This window comes from Phaeoacremonium minimum (genome assembly GCF_000392275.1).
Source record: "Phaeoacremonium minimum UCRPA7 unplaced genomic scaffold PA7_03_scaffold_468, whole genome shotgun sequence".
In the NCBI taxonomy this organism is placed as follows: Eukaryota; Fungi; Ascomycota; class Sordariomycetes; order Togniniales; family Togniniaceae; genus Phaeoacremonium; species Phaeoacremonium minimum.
This window is the reverse complement of record NW_006921370.1, coordinates 290,846-307,188: the sequence shown is the minus strand read 5'-3', so window position 1 is coordinate 307,188 and position 16,343 is coordinate 290,846. Positions and strand designations below refer to the sequence as shown.

The 16,343-nt window shown below is 52.2% G+C and overlaps 2 protein-coding genes across 2 annotated transcripts; one reads left to right on the top strand and one right to left on the bottom strand.

Moving 5' to 3' along the window:
• Positions 1-177: 177 nt before the first annotated feature.
• On the bottom strand, positions 178-5,825 carry UCRPA7_6399 (putative xylulose kinase protein; the record flags this gene model as incomplete). Its single annotated transcript, XM_007918937.1, has 9 exons — positions 178-929; positions 985-1,057; positions 1,114-1,421; positions 2,023-3,160; positions 3,214-3,659; positions 4,052-4,076; positions 4,565-5,094; positions 5,158-5,623; positions 5,817-5,825. The coding sequence occupies 9 exons, from the start codon at positions 5,823-5,825 to the stop codon at positions 178-180; spliced, it is 3,747 nt and encodes a 1,248-aa protein (XP_007917128.1).
• A 7,908-nt stretch (positions 5,826-13,733) lies between these two features.
• UCRPA7_6398 (putative cell division-associated protein bimb protein) lies at positions 13,734-15,485 on the top strand (the record flags this gene model as incomplete). The annotated part of the gene is made up of 1 exon (XM_007918936.1): positions 13,734-15,485. The coding sequence occupies one exon, from the start codon at positions 13,734-13,736 to the stop codon at positions 15,483-15,485; it is 1,752 nt and encodes a 583-aa protein (XP_007917127.1).
• Positions 15,486-16,343: the final 858 nt, after the last annotated feature.

Here is a 16,343-nt window from a genome sequence, read left to right as displayed (position 1 = left end):
ACTTCTCGAAGGTCTTGTCATAAATGATGATAGCACAAGAGCATACTAGAGACCATGATATAGCGGTCAAGCTAGAAGCCGAGTCTCCAAGGCTCTGGTTCCTTCTTGATATGCCATGTGTCTATGACGGTCATAACTTGATCTAATCTGACATTGACATGACTTCCTTTCACCAAATCAACATATCCCCTCCTTGACCTTGCTCACGATGCTCCGCAGCCCCTTAAGTCTTTGCTCAGTTGAGCTGCTCAGGAAAAGCGAGGCTACAGGCCACGCATGAATGCCACCTGCCTCAGCTTCGGCCCCCACGAGGATGCCTGCTCCCTCCAGCAATGCGACAAGATTCCTGATCTCCGGGGCAAACACCTCCTCCTGCCCATACGTGACATAGACGCCTTTCGAAGGACTGGACTTCTCCCACCACATGATATCTTTACAACTTCCCGGCGAGGCTAGTGGGTTGGTTACTGCTGACTCGCTGCCTGCGTATTGCGCGCTGTACATCTGCAGCGTTTTCTCGTCTAGATAGTCGCTCGCTGTGTTCTTGTATTGAGGAGATACGAGCGTCGGCCATGGTGATATGAGCACGGCCATCCCGGGCTTCCCTAGGTGACGGGAGAGCCCCGAGATGCCTTGCTGCTTTACTCCGGCGCTAGGACTCTCCAGATGGAGCAGAAGGCTAAGGATCAGCGTCGCGCCGGCCGAGTCGCCGCTGACGCAGACTCTGGAAGCATCTCCCGTCAGCGAGAGAACATGCTCATAGCCGTGAACCATCTCGTGAAGCTGCGTCGGGAAAGCGGCGTCAGGCACGAGGGTGTAGTCAAGCCCGAAAACGGCTGGGTTCTTGTATCCTGCCTCTACCAAGAGTGCATGCCAGGACAGGAGAAATTCTAGGTAGAATGCCGAGCTTCCCATGGAAAATCCTCCGCCTAGATGTAATCAGCGTCCATTGCCAATAATTGTAGATAGAGTTTGTCGACATACCATGGGCGTAATATATGACAATATCTGGCCTCTCCACAGGCTCCTTGACAGCCCAGATACCCCTAAAGTTCCTCTATTTCCCTCGTTAGCAATGCTCGCTCTCTCACATAAATAGTAGGATCACCATACGCCATTATACTCTTGCCAGTAGACAGGCGATCTAAAATAGCCGTGTCGGAGCATGCGCCATCGCAGGAAAGGCAGCGCCACCTGCTTGGAGAAGAAGACGCGCCCGATCCGCGGCGGGATGCTGGCAAACGCGAAGCGAACACATCGCACCACAAAGTCCTCGAACAAAGTTGCTCGCTGCACGAACGGAGACCGGTGCCTTCGGGTCACCAGGATGTGCTCATACAAGAAGCTGACCGGAAGCTTGATCACTGGGGTGCCATTGTTAGACACGTGCAGCTCGGCCACGGACGGGCACATGACTGTGACTTACGCAGGAATGGCAGTGTCTGTATCACTGTCCATGTTGTCCTGAATAGCCCGACATGAATGATGAGCTGTGGTGCGAGGAAGATACAGAAGACGATGCAGTCAATGAATGAGACGGGACCAAGGATCATCGTCGCTGTTCATTCAGGTGTCTATGTTTGTGCCCCTCACCATTGAGCCTCCTTACAAAAGAGACCACTTGTGAGTCTGCTTGTAGTTGAATGAATGATTGCTCTTCAAGTTGCAGATAGAAACGAATGTCAGTGATGAAAAATAGAAACAGTGTGTACTGAAGTGTGATTCTGCTCACTATGTTGGAGCAAGGTGGTGACGTCGATGAATTTGTGAATATAGGTTTGCGTTCAATCCTACACTAGTTACCATGATATTTAAACGTTTCTGTCAGCATCCAAGCTTCTCTCAACCATGCAATTGCAAAATTTCAGTCAAGCACCCTTCTTATAATTAATTCCTTGATTTGAAATCCTTTAGTCTATTCCTTCTATATGCAATGCAGACATGACTTCCCGACATCTCATTAGTTGTGCGCCACCTTTAAGATTTTCTTCTCCATCTGCTCAAATGCGCCCACCACCTTACCATACTGCTGGAAGATGCCGTCCCTGAAACCGTCATCAACCTTCTCAATCGTATCCTCCTCCTTCCAGCGCTTTCCAATCAACTCATCAAATGTCTCGCCGTCCTTGCGCTCGAACGCCCACACTGCCTTGTACGCTCCACCCAGGGCGCAGGCATTACCGCCGACATCCAACTTATAGACACCCTCGGCACCGCCTAGGACATCGCCAATAACCCGTGCGATGGCCGGGTTGAGCGAGCCGCCGCCTACAAGGTATATCCTCTTGGGCTGTGCGGGTAGACCGTCGCTGGGACTATGCACGAGATTATGTGACCGTAGCCTCATCGACAATGCTTGAGACTCGACAATGACTCTCGCATCGGTCTCCGGGCCCCAGTCACTCGTCTCCTCTAATCCGCTTCCGTCCGCATTACAGGTGTACCTCCACGTGCCAGCCTTGATGTTTGGTACGATCTCAGGCAGGTAGAAGTACAGCCCCAACTTCGCCTTGTCGCCCTCGCTCTTGATGTCCAGTGGCGGCGTCTCTAGAACCTGCTTGTTGAAGGTGGCCCACTTGTCATCGCCCTGAGGCGCAGGAAGTACATCGCGGACCTTCTCGCGAGCTAGACCACCGTTTTTGTAGCAGAGCATGAACATGTAATGATCTGGTGTGGTGGGATGATTGAAGAAGTGGTATGACGGGTCAGGCTTGTAGTACGGAGTAACCATCAAGAAGGTCGTGGATGTGCCTAGCGACACAATGGCGTCCAGAGGTCGCAGCGGCAATGCGAGGATCGTGCCCGGGTTGTCGCCCGTGAAGGGGGCAATCTGGCAGTCCGGGCTGAAGCCATATCGCTCGACGTAGTACTTGGAGATACTACCCATGCTGCCGCCACCATCTTGACGTGGCTCACCAAGCTTCTTTTTCAACTCCGCAACACCATCCTTGCCGGATGTGAGCTCTAGAAGATGCTCACTCCACTTGTTGGCACCAATATCCCAGAGGTTCATACCGCAGACATCAGATATATCCAACGGAGCAACCGCACCAATGAGGAGTGACGCTAAGAAGGACGAGACAAGGGAGATTCGTGCGGTCTTGGCATACATGTCCGGCAGCACCCTTCGCAGTCGCATTATCTGCGGACCTGTGAATCTCTGGACTGAGTTAGCTTCCGACCGTGTCTGTTATGTATTCGAGGGGCTTTTACGTGATGCGCCGCGCTGCCTGTAACCTCTGCCAGACGATCCGCAGTCTCGAGGCTTGCGTCGAACTTGTCGCATTCCGCCTGGGTGCTGTGATCTTGCCAATTGGGCGCATACGGATGTGAGAGGGCGGCCGTCAACTGCTCAACTAGGGGCTTTGTCGGCTCCAGCCCAGCCAACAGCTTCTCTGCCTCGCTACTCCAGTATACGCTTCCATGCTGCTGGCAAGCTCCGCTGATGCCCTTGATCCTCTCGACAGGGACTTTCTTGTCCGTCAACCTCTTGAGCACTAGGTCGAGAGCCTCAAGCCACATTGCCACGGGGGCAAAGACCGAACCTTCGTCATCATTCTGTAGGACACCCTTATTAATCTTGTATTTGCTGGCAAAGTCGGCGTCGAAGTCGACTTTAGCTTCTCCCACAACGTGGAGATCTGATTGAATCACAATGGCTGCAAGGTGTTAGTCGAAGTGCCGCCATCTTGCGGTGTTCACTGTGAGGTGAGAGCACGAGCCTTTTAGTTGCTGGGTTGAGAGGTCAAACCCAAGATACAACGGGCCGCTCATCTTGGGTAAGCTCTTTAAAGGGTGAAAAGATGCTGATTTGGGTTAATAATTGAGAAAAGGATTAAAATTTGGGATAAGAGTGTAGCCAGATTTCTGAAGAGAGGTATGATGTAAAGCAGTGAAAGAAGAGCTCGCTCGACAGGACCTGCGTGGGCCAACGTGGGGTCCTAGCTAACATATGTGATCTCATTGTGAAAGGGTTTTGGCGGGGCACGACGGCACGCCTTCTGAGAGCCTCGTGCTGGCCGATTTTAGCCTAATGTCAGACAGCACTCACGTCCAATGCCGGCGTCGGATCTAGACTCGCAGGGATTAGCGCTCCAATCAAACCGGAGACGTACCTGGGCGTTGGGCAATGCTGGCTAAAGCTACTATGATTCCTTTCCGTGATACTTAAAAAGTCTCCCCGTCAGGTGGATTAACTGTCAGGCGCTGTTTGCGCTGGATCGACTGATTCACTGAGACAAGCGCATAGATACAGACTCTAGATGATTCGTATTGATTCGCGTTGTGTATGTCTTATCCCTCCCTGGGGGCTAGAATATATTTCCAAAATCTCCCTAACGCCATCCCAATGCTAAGGCTGTACTTGCACATATACATACAAAGTCCAGTGGCTTTTCTAACAACAGTGGCTCGACCAGCCGTAGAATAGGGGCCGAGTGGACAGAGTATTCTCTCAATGATGCTTATGGTGATGATGGCCATTGCCATTACTAGTGCCATTGCCGTTCTCATGAGTGTGGTTGTGCTCGTCTTCCTCGGGTTCCGGACTCGACCGTGGACTGACACTCCCCGGGATAAACTCGTCGAACTTGGGCAGCTCCGTAGTCTCCTTCGGCGTAAAGCGGGCACGCACTCGCCGCACACCCCGTACCTTGGAACCGACCCGTGTGCGGACCGCGTTCTCGACCTCTCGAACGTCCTCCACCGTCCAGGTGCCGGGCACGGCCAATTCTAGATCAACCAAGTAGTTTTGGCCGGATTTGACTCCGGAAACATCTCTTAATTCAACGTCATGTCCTTCACTGACTTCTACCAGGCTCTTTTGTGCTTGTTTCCGTACCGAACTCTTGACCTCGTCGTCGATGCTGCGATCCGCCAGCTCGTATAGTGCCGACAGAGTGTTTCCGAGCCCTGCACGGATGACCAAGAGCGAGATGAACAGTCCGCCGACGGGGTCAAGCCATGCCGCCTCCTTCAGGAAGTTCGCGCCGAGGATGACAGCCAGTGTCACGATTCCAGTGAGACTATCGACTCGGTGATGTACGGCGTTGGAGGCAAGGACGGAGGATTTACGTTCGCGCGCTACTTTCATGGCTGGGATTGATTGTCAGCCTTGTGTTACGGTGTGATGGGCACATGGGGCTCCAAGATGCTTACTGGCATGATACAGCCATTCTTTCACTACCACAGTGCCAGCAGCTAGCCAAGCAGCGTTGAGACTGGGCGCGACATGGCTGTGGCCGTGACTGTGGCCGTGGCTATGGCCGTGATGGGCCATCTCGGCAGCGGCAGAGGGATCGAGGAAGAGCTGAGCATAGAGCGACTCGCAGCTGCTCAGGCACATGAAGAGACCTCCGCCAAGCAGCATGCCTGAGACGCCCAGAGATCCCAAGCTCTCAATCTTGCCGAATCCGGTCGGGTAGCGGTCGGTAGGTGGTCGCAAGCTCCAGGAAACGGTCGCAAGGGTTAAAACGTCCGAGGCCAGATCGGTCATGCTGTGCCATGCATCCGCGATCATAGCTTGGGAGTTGAACATGTAGCCGCCGATGCCCTTCGCGAAGGCCATGCCCAGGTTGGAGTAGAGGCCAATCCTGGTAATGCGCACGCCGGCATCGTTCTTGTTCTGCGAGGTGAGGTAGACATTGTCGTGATGATGATGATGTGAGTGACCCGCGTGGGAGCGCGTCTGTGTGGTTGTGGTTGTGGTGGTGGCCATGACGCCGGACAGCCAGGACGATCGATGAGGTTGGGTGGAGAGGAAGACGGAGTTTGGGGAGGGTAATGAGCGACGATGGAGAGAACCTCTAGAGACAGACGGGGGACATGAGCAATGAGACCGGGCGGTGGTGGTGAGCACACGACAGCCGCTCGGATGTGGTTGAGGTGTCCTTAAGGGGTTAAATGGAGGATGCTGCTTCCGTAGGCGTAGGGATCTCAGCTGGTACGGCGCAGACGGAACTCGCAGGCACAACGACGAGGGGCCTGGGGGTCGTCTGCAGTATGGGGAAGGCATCAATTGCTGACCAGGGGGGCAGACAGTGCCCGAAACAAAGGACAGGACTTTATACTCTAGTATAACAAGGTAAAGATAGCAGGTAGTAGCAGTGGTACCGGTAGTGTAGTGGCAGTAGACCTGACAGACAGTGACAGACACGCGCGGCTGAAACAAAGCCAACCATCAGGGTTCGTTCGCCAGGTTTGGGGTGCCGGGGCGCAAAGTGATAAGCATGGCCAGGTACAAAACATCACCAAGCAAGCTTTGGGAGACGTCAGGAAAGGCTCGGCGGCATAGTCTCAAAAAACAATCGCCCTAGACGCGACTCGGTGGACACTTCGGAAGAAAAGGACATGTTCTCGGAGCTCCACACATCCACAGCGACGACGCAATTCCCGCCCGAAAAACGCTTCCAATTGCAGGGGAACCCACCGTCGCTGGGCTCGCGGGGACTATAGCCAAGGACTAAAGACTAATGTTAAGGCAGAGTTGCCCAGGGCTGTTACGACGCCTCGAAACGCCCGCTCAGGGGACGTACTGCATAGTATGCGCGCGCGGGCACAAGAGAGGCTTTGCTCCAGTAGTCTTTAGTGCATTACCAAAGCAAGCACTATGCAGGTAGTGGGGCCGGCGGCAAGCCTACTACGCAGTAGACTAGAATGCGTGGCCTCCTCCCACCTACCGAGTCAACCCAGTCACTCATGACGATGATACCTACAGCAGTACCACAGTAAGGCGCAGCCGCCCTTGACAATCTGCACAGTGTGTGTTTTATATGAGGATCTTCGATATCACAGTACCTTTTTGTCAAGTCTCTTTCCCATACATGCGTACGTGGATGCTTACGTACGTTATATAAAACCCCCTGGGACCAGAAGCATCAATGAGAAAACCTTTGATGCGCATACCTTACACAGAGGTCTTCTCTGCACCAACCGTTATACCGGCCAGTGCAAAGACCCTGCCCGGTGCTATAGCCGCCTTACAAGACTTCTTCACGTCACCACCTCCAAGGGGTCTGCCGGCCTCGACTGTGGTTTTGTCCGGGGCTGGCCTTTCTGTAGCGAGCGGACTGGCCGACTATCGTGGCGACAAGGGCACATATCGTGTGAACAAGACATACCGCCCCATATATTACCATGAGTTTCTTCAGAACCATGAAGCAAGGAAACGCTACTGGGCCAGGAGTTTTCTTGGATGGACGACTCTGGAGAAGGCAAAGCCCAATGCTGGGCATTATGCCGTGAGGGACCTTGGGCGACTTGGATTGGTCAGAAGCGTCATCACTCAAAATGTGGACTCATTTCACCCCAGAGCACACCCAAGCATACCGACATTAGAGCTTCATGGCTATCTGAGATCTCTAGTCTGTACATCATGTCAGAACGAGTACCCTCGAGACGCTTTTCAGGCCGAGTTGGCGCGTCTCAACCCAGCTTGGGCAGTCTTTCTCGCCGAAGTCCTAGCTTCTGGTGCCTTGGACACCGAGAATCCAGATGAACGAAGGGCCAAGGGCATTCGCACGAACCCCGATGGAGACGTTGATCTTCCTGATGCGCCTTACACAACATTCCGTTATCCTGCCTGTCCAAAGTGTCTGGCCAGTCCGCCAGCAGAGGCCGATGGCTCTCGCGGGAAAGTCGAAGTGGACCATGAAGGCGCCTGGCAGCCGAGCAGTACGGGTGGCATATTGAAACCCGCTGTAATCATGTTTGGAGAGAGCATCCCGAGCAGGGTCAAGATAGCTGCGGAGGAAGCTATCGACCACGCCGGAAAATTTCTAGTGTTGGCCACATCTCTAGCCACATACTCTGCCTGGAGACTTGCCAAACGGGCACAGGATCGAGGTATGCCCATAGCCATCATCAACATGGGTGGGGTGAGGGGAGAGGAAGCCTTCTTTGGTGATATAGACCCTCATCAAGGGGCAGCGCAGCGGGTCAGGATAGACATGTCTACGCAGGAAGTGCTACCGGCACTTGTAGAGGTCCTGCGCAAGTCACCTGCTATTGGAAGCTCCGCCGATGCTTACTCGGCTCGGCTCGAGAACAGTAATACTGCGGCATTCAAGGATATGTTGTCGTAGGCATAGCCTCTGTAAAGCGTACACATGTGCCATAAATATTAAGTTTTTAGAAAAAGCTTGCTGTGCCAGAACGGCTTTTCGTGGGCGCTTGTGCAGGTTCGTTTTCCTGGACCGTTGTGAACTTCTTGATCGACGGAGGATCCGATGGTTTTGTCTTTTCTTGCTTCTTTTGGTTCCTCGTAATGTCGTCTCTTTCAATTTCCTTCAGCACTGCTTCCCAATCGGCCTCCTTCTCTGGGTCTCCCGTTCCCAATGCTTTCTCCACGTCAAAGTTCTCGCCTCTTTGCAGCTTCTCGACCACCTCTTTGAGGAGACCGATCCTCACATCCGATTGCCTCACGAAGGCTGCGAAATTCTTTCTCAGTGAGATCATTTGGATCGACATAGATCCAATGAGGAGGAAGATTATAATGAAGAACGTCGCAGGATTCCAGTCTTTCGACTTTACTCTTTTAGGCGCATTTGGGTCGGCCAGAGCGCCTCGACGCAGGGGTTTCGGAATCAGAGACTTCCAAAACGACGTGTCGGCAACAGTCAGTGGTGAGTCGTAGAGGCGTGCGCTGGAGTGTAGAGTTCTGGCCGGAGATCGTGTGAGGCTCGAGCGAACAGCGCTAGGTATGGCAGCTGCCCTTCGTAGAGCTATACGTGCCATGGTAGAAGCTACGCTGGAGTCTAATTAGGATCAATAGAGACAATTGCGAAAGTTTGAGACACTGAAGATTGGTGATGTCGAAAAGGTACAGTGGATGGACAGCCGAAAAAAGTGTCTCCACACTGAGAGGTCGTGCCGGCAGACAAGGATTAGACGCTGTTGCTGTGCCAACATCTAGGCGGGATCTGCCTCCACCGGCGCTTGTGTACCGACCCGGGATTTTGCATCATTGCCTGTAAGCGTCGGCAAGCCCTGAGCCTCATGAGAGCATCATTCGACAACTACCTGCAATTTTTGTCATTGGCGTTTTCCTTTAGAATATTCTTGATTTTTGTTCATGGCATGACTAGGAATCAACCATATAGAATCTCCTAATGGCTTCTCTACAATCACAGGCCGATGCTGTCAAAAGCGCGGTAACCTCAATAACAACATGCTCACCGACGACTACTGTCCTGCTCAAGGACTTGCTATTAGCTAAAGATGCTGAAAACACTACAGAGACGCGAAATGCTGACTGTCGAACTGCGAAAACCCCACGAGCTACGAAAGCGAGGCCAGTATCGAAAACGACGAAGGCAGGCGCAAGCAAAGATGGAAAGGATGAGCTATCAGCAAAGGAGAAGGCAATTTTAGCAACACATGTTATCAACGTGGCTCTAAAATCTCTGGGAGAAGCATCGAAGTCACCGCAACCAACGCCAGCCAGAAAACAGCCAGCTGTGGGGGAGCTTGCAAAGACAGCATCTAGAAACGCGTTGAGGCGGTCAAGTTCGTCACCTACAACGCCATTGCACCCCCGGTCGCTCAATCGAACGTCTACATCTCCAGCGGCTACAATGAAGCAAAATCGGTCTCCGACTTCGATCTCCAGCTTGAGTGGCTGTCTATCAACCGTAGAATGCGCTCGAATTGCATTCTTGACTCTAAGGACTCTTCAGAATTCGTCAAAAATCACACTTCCGGAATTTCAGATGGAGTCTGGATTATCTTCATTTGCCGGAAGACTTATTGGGTTGGGGCTGTTTGAACAGGCTTTGAAGGAACTGAGGATATTGAAGAGAAGGCTAGAAGGCACTTCCGGTCCCGAAGTAAAGAAAACAGCCAAACCAGCTACCGTTGAGAGAAATACACTCTCCCAGTCTGTTGCCGATCTGCTAGACTTCCCGGAGACAGAGTATTCGGGCCAAGCACTTAACCTCATCATCACCACACAACTCCAGGTTCTTCGAATTTTGGCGAAACTGAAACGGCCATCAGCAATCGAAGCAGCAATATCATTTCTGCGAGAGAATCGCAAATCGTCGCCTGTCAACTTGATTCTCTCCTCCGCCAGGGCGAGCACTGCCGAAAGAGCAAAGGCTGCACGGCATTTGGAGACTCTCTCACAGCTTCTCCTATCTCTTACACCCAGTGTTGCAAATTCGGATGATGCAACAGCAGTTGAACCAAGGCTCAGCATTTCACCAACGAGTGCCCTCGAACTCCAAATGCTGGGCCTTCAGTCAAGGCTGCATTGGTGGAAGTTGGCGGACCACAAAGGTGATGCCGACAAAGACATCCTCTCGCCCATGTCTCGCTGTTTGACAGCATATATCAGGAGGAGCCGATCCCCAGGTTCTACGAATTACGAGCTTTGTCAGGATTCCTTCAAGAAAATCTTCTCTGAAGTCGAAGCTCAGGGCTTTAAGCATACTTCTTCGCTGAAAGCTCCATTAGCGCTCATCTATCAGGCATTTACAACGATGTCTAAGGAGTCAGGGAAAGTTTCTCAGGCTGTAGCTTGGGCGGAGAAGCTGAGGCTCCTAGTGGATTCTGGGGGAGATACTCCAGCCAAGTGCTGTGCTATTTCAGCACAGCTACTTGCACTACATTTAAAGGAACCCTGGAGACATTTAGAAAACGAGTCTCTGCTCAAAGAAGTCATCGATGGGTCTCAAGGGCCACTGAAGGGCGACAGCAGCGAGCTCGAGGAGCTTCTCACAAACCTCACGATGGTTCGAAGAGCTGCGTTGAATCTCTTGCTTGGGCAAGTAGCAGATCATGACAAGAAAAAGTTTCAGCCAACCGACAGTACAAAGGAGCTCCTGGAATCATTCATTCTGCAGCTGCCAAGATTTTGTCTTAGATGGCTCGGGAAACCTCCTGCAGTAAAGGGCAACACGAAGGATTTTCTACGCTTTGAGCAGCGACGACAGTTTCTTCTGAAGTCGTTGTACCCGACAATGGACTCAGCGATGATACTACTGAAAAATCACATCGACGAAAAGGCAATGACCTGGGACCAGTTAGACTCGATCCTCCATGACTGCATTGCTCTCTTGGAACACATTGGCGATAATGCAACAAATGGCTCCTCAGGCGCCTGTTATATAAAAATATCCCATCTCTACTACATGCAACACAAAGCTCTTCACCAAGGCTCAGATACAGAAGAGAAGGACATCGGGACCGCATTCAAGGCCCTACGGCGTTCCATAGACTGCATCAAATACCGACCTAGCAAAGAACAAGAGAAGGCACAGCTCAGCTTCAAGCTTGAACGAATGGTCGAACTTAGCAAGGCCCTTGGAAGGATCGAAGAAGCACTCGGGGCGCTTCAATGTATCCGGACTTGTCTCTTGGATGATGGTGTATTGGCAACGATTGCAAAAGCTTGCCAAAGTCAGCCGCCTGCCATCGCATGGACTGGTAATAATAAAGCAGAGAGCTTGTCTCGGACGATATGCTCCATATCCAAGATGGAGACGGTTTGGATTGACTGGACAGTTCATCTCGACGAAGCGGAGAGGCTTGCAGCTCTTGAACATCGCTTGCAATTCATTCTCCTCGGAAACAGAAAGAAGCAATCCGAGACGCGCCTGTCGGACCCTTGTGTTAGCACTCTTCTCGATTTGTACTCTCAAGCACGGTTCCCCGTAAGGAGGCTCAGGGTCTTGATACGGCTGCTTGTCGCTAATATTGGTGATACGTCTGAATTCGATGAGATTAAAGCGATGGTGGACGAGCTGGCAAATATCTCGGAGAGCGCAGCTTTAGGAGAGGACGCTTTGCTTGGAATCTCCCTACAACATCTGCAAGCCATGCGCCTATCGACCGGGCAGCTTACCTCACTGAACCCAGACTTTGATCCCATCCGGCAGGCACTCTCCATATGGCGCTCTCTTCTCTCGGACTGCAAGACGAAAGACAATCTTCTCCATCGCATCGATGATGTTGCCGCCCTTCTAGAGCATCTTCGATCGATAGCTGACTGCTTGCGACTGGCAGGTCGTGATGATATGCTGATAATTGCTCTGCAGTTGATAGCAGATCTCAGTAAGATGTCGTCAGATGCGGACTTGGAAGCTACATTGAAAGACCAAACAACGCTTGCGTTACAACTTGTCGATCACGGCCATTCGAATCGTGCCGCCGAAATCTTTGAAGAGCTCCAACAGGGGCGTCAAGAGGGACAAATATCCTCGCCAGAAATACTAATAGAGTGTCACTTATCTTACTCAGAGTATTTCCTCACAGTTGGGCAGCTGGAAAAGGCAGAGGAGTACCTCTCACTCGCACAAGAAGCGTCGGCGATAGAGAATAGTGGCTTTCAGAGAAGTCAAAGAAAGAACAATGTTGCAAATGCATCAGTCTTGTACTCATTCCTTGCTATGGGTCGTGGAGACGCCCATCGAGCTCTAGCTTATGCAAGAAATGGTGTTCGTTCGTTGTTTCAAGACTGGACGCGGCTTGAGCAGCAATCTGCGTCAAAGGAACTTGGTCATTCTGTCAGCTCAACAGAAAAGGATGAGACTCAAGAAGACACAAGTTTGGCAATGTCGACATGCAAACTCCAAGACACCGTTGTCAAAGGGGCACCTGGCCCTGAATTCTGGCGGCTTGCGAAACCTCTCCTTAGAAGTCTTCTAAGCTTATCGACTACATATGCGCATTTGGGCATGCACCAAGAGACGATGTATTACGCAGATCAAGCGCGGAAGATTGCAGAGACGTTGCATTCATCTGCCTATCTAGCTCATTGCGAATCTTGGATTGCCTTGGTCTCAGCACGAGCAGGAAAGGCTGCAGAGTCCCTTGAAATGGCAGCAGCAGCTCAGGCTCGGCTTCCAACAAATCAAAGCTCTCGCCAGTTAATCGAGTTGGTTTGCCGTTTGAGTAATACCTATCGCGAGCTTAGGGAGTCCGCCCTAGAATCACAAATGATTGCGAAAGCGGATTCGATGTTGGAGCATTTGCGAAGCAAAGGCTCTGGAGTCACTGCAAACACAGATATATTCAATATCGAATCTAAAATGAGGTACCTCACCATCAGTGAGAAACCAGTCAAGGCTGCCAGAAAAACGAAGGCAACGACGACTCGCAGTGCGCCGAAGAAAGCCACAACAGCCAAGTCAAAGGCCCCATCCCCTACTGCTATCCCCCTTAGTGGTGAGGTATCAATGCCCGAAGAAACGGCAGCTATCCTGCTACAAAAGGGAGCTTCGATGATCGTCAAGAAGGACTGGTCAAGCGCCATGGTACTTCTACAAGAGTCATGCTCCCTGTACAAGAACATGCCGCAGTCATCCGTTGGGCTGGTAGCTATGGCTCAATCATTACTTGGCCAAGGTCTCGATCAAATGGCAAAAGACTCCGTTTTCTCCGTAGTGCAAGACTCGACGTTGTCATTCCCATCAATCTGCAATGGTACAAACTTCGATAAAGCGGTGGATCGGCCGCTGCTAGCAAAAGCGTCACCTCCGAGGAAAGGACGCGCTACCACGACCAGCCGAGAGCGTAATACTTCAAAGGGGCGCAACAATGAATACCTTGAGAATCTTGGACGGGCTCGAGACCTCTTGTTAGAAGCCCATTCCATCGCTTCTGTGACAGGGGATGGAAGGCTGGTGCATCAAATATTGGGAATGATGCAGACCGTGGTCCTCCTATTGTCTGCCGCGTCATCAGCAAGCAACTGTGTCTTGGGCCATCCAGGATATGCTACGTACTCGGTGGAAATGGCTCGTAATCTGACATGGCGGAGAGAGAAGAAAGCACTTCTCCTTGAAAAGGATGTGCCAAAGTCAGGTGGATTAGACTGGCCAGAGCAGGTCAAGTCACCCGACTCGAGACGAACCAGTTTTGGCCTCTCGTTAGATATCAACAGACTACAGAAAGACTACATCGACATCATTCCGCCAAAATGGAGTGCGATATCGATCTCACTCAGCGAGAACAAGCACGATCTATGCATCACAAAGATGCAAGCCGATCAAAGTCCTTTCATTATCAGGCTTCCTCTAGAGCGCGCAAACTCCCGTGATGCCGATAATGAGATCTTCAACTTCCAGCAAGGTCGGACTGAAATACTCGAGGTCATCCGCCTCGCCAATGAAACCTGTCATGACGCGCGAGACTTGTCAATAAAGGGTGCAAAGTCTGCCTGGTGGGCAGATAGAGCAGCTTTGGATGACCGAATGAAAGATCTGCTGGAGAACATTGAGAATATTTGGCTTGGCGGTTTCAAGGGCATCTTCTCACAACACCAGCGACGCTCTGCCTTACTAGCAAGATTCCAAAAGAGCTTTCAGAACGTGCTAGACAAGCACCTACCTTCTCGACGACAAGTTCGAGGTAAAAGGGGTAAATCGGTAGCTCCGAAAGTCACACTGGACCCAAGAATCCTCGAATTGTTCATCGGGTTAGGCGATGCAACCGACCCGGAGTGCGACTTTGATGACGCGTTAAACGATCTGCTGTACTTCGTTGTCGACATCCTGCAGTTTCACGGGGAGCGAAATGCTTATGACGAAATCGACTTCGACTCCATGGTCGTCGAGACTTTCGACGCTTTGCATTCCTATCACTCAGCCGTCAAGAGCGAGCCAGAGATGGAACAAGGAGCCCATACGATTCTCATCCTAGACAAAGCACTCCATGTATTCCCGTGGGAGTCGCTGCCATGTATGCAAGGCCAAGCAGTGTCACGCGTACCCTCGCTTGCATGCCTCCGTAGGTTGATTCTCGAGCAACGATCCACAACAGAAGACCTTGATGCCGGTGCTGAGTCGGCCAAGCCGAGCGGCCACAAGGTCTCTGTCAAGTCAGGCAGCTACATCCTGAACCCGGGAGCTGACCTCAAAACGACACAAGCGACGTTCGAGAAGCCACTGTTGTCTCTCGGCTCCTCCTGGAAACGAATCGTGTCAAACAAGCCCACAGAAGCAGAGTTCGAGACTGCACTCACAGACTCGGATGTCCTACTGTACTTTGGCCACGGCAGCGGCGCACAGTACATCAGGGGCCGCGCAATCCGCAAGATGGAAAAGTGCCGCGCGACCGTCCTGCTCATGGGTTGCAGCTCGGCGAGACTGGCCGACGTAGGCGACTTCGAGTGCCACGGCCCCGTGTGGAACTACATGCTGGCCGGGTGCCCAGCCGTCGTGGGCACGCTGTGGGACGTCACTGACAGGGACATCGATCGCTTCGCCGGGCGGGTGTTTGAGGAGTGGGGTCTGCTGAAGAAGGGCACCTTCGCCGACATGGACAAGGGCAAGGACAAGAGCAAGTGGAAGAGCAGGGCTGCCGATGCCGACGGCGCTATGCACGCTAAGCGGAAGAGAGCCGCGACGCCCGACGGGCCTGATGCTGAGGATGGCAGGGCGTCTCTGGTTGAGGCGGTAGCCAGGGCGAGAGATGCATGTCGGTTTAGGTACTTGACCGCCGCGGCGGTCTGTGTTTACGGCATTCCGGTCTATGTGGACAAATGATGGGCTGCATGGAGCGAGTTGTCACCTTCATGGGTACTGGTCATACAGAATGTCGTTATGGAAAGGAGTTTGGAAAGCGGGCGCCTACTAGATACCGTCTCACGACGAAGCTTTTACTAGACTGGTGTTTGCATACCCATTGTATTTAATATCATAATGTGTATCGGCCTTCTGATCTTAGGAAGGTCAAGTACTGAGACGTCTTTGACCAACGTGCATACGAATCTCAAGCATCCAGCACAACGTTCACATCTCCTGCGTCACCGTAGCATGCTCCCTCTGCGTTTTCCTCGTTATGCTAACCGAGTCTGAGGGCCTCGTCGATCACGGCGGCTCCTTTCCGGTGTCGGACAGGCGGTTGGTGGCAGCTCTCACGGAGTAATGCACCGTGCCCTCGCAGTCGCTCGTCACCACGGGCCAAGCGGGCGGTGCTCAGGGGTACAAATTTTCGCCAGTGAGTGGCTGGGGATATTCCATTGAGAGGATACTCTGGTAGAACTATACATCGCTGTTATGGTCTGATGGGTGAGCGATGCCAGCACCTCAGCGCAATTCGAAAAGTCAACATGAAGTAGAAGTTTCGTCGTAGGAGAAGAACACCTGACAAGGATCCCCAACTTCGGGGGTCCTCCCACAGTATCATCAACACACACATAAGATTAGAGCGGGCAAACACAGCGCGAGGTCAGAGTACAGGTCGAGCAAGCATCGATGGTCACCTCTATCTGCCTCCCTCGACTAGCACGACGGGGCGGTCTTCTTCTTGCTTTGACCAAATTCGTTCTGACAAGGCGCGGGCAACAGTGATCGCGCCCGCCTAGGATCGGACATTCACAGCTGATGCAAGTGACAGGGCTG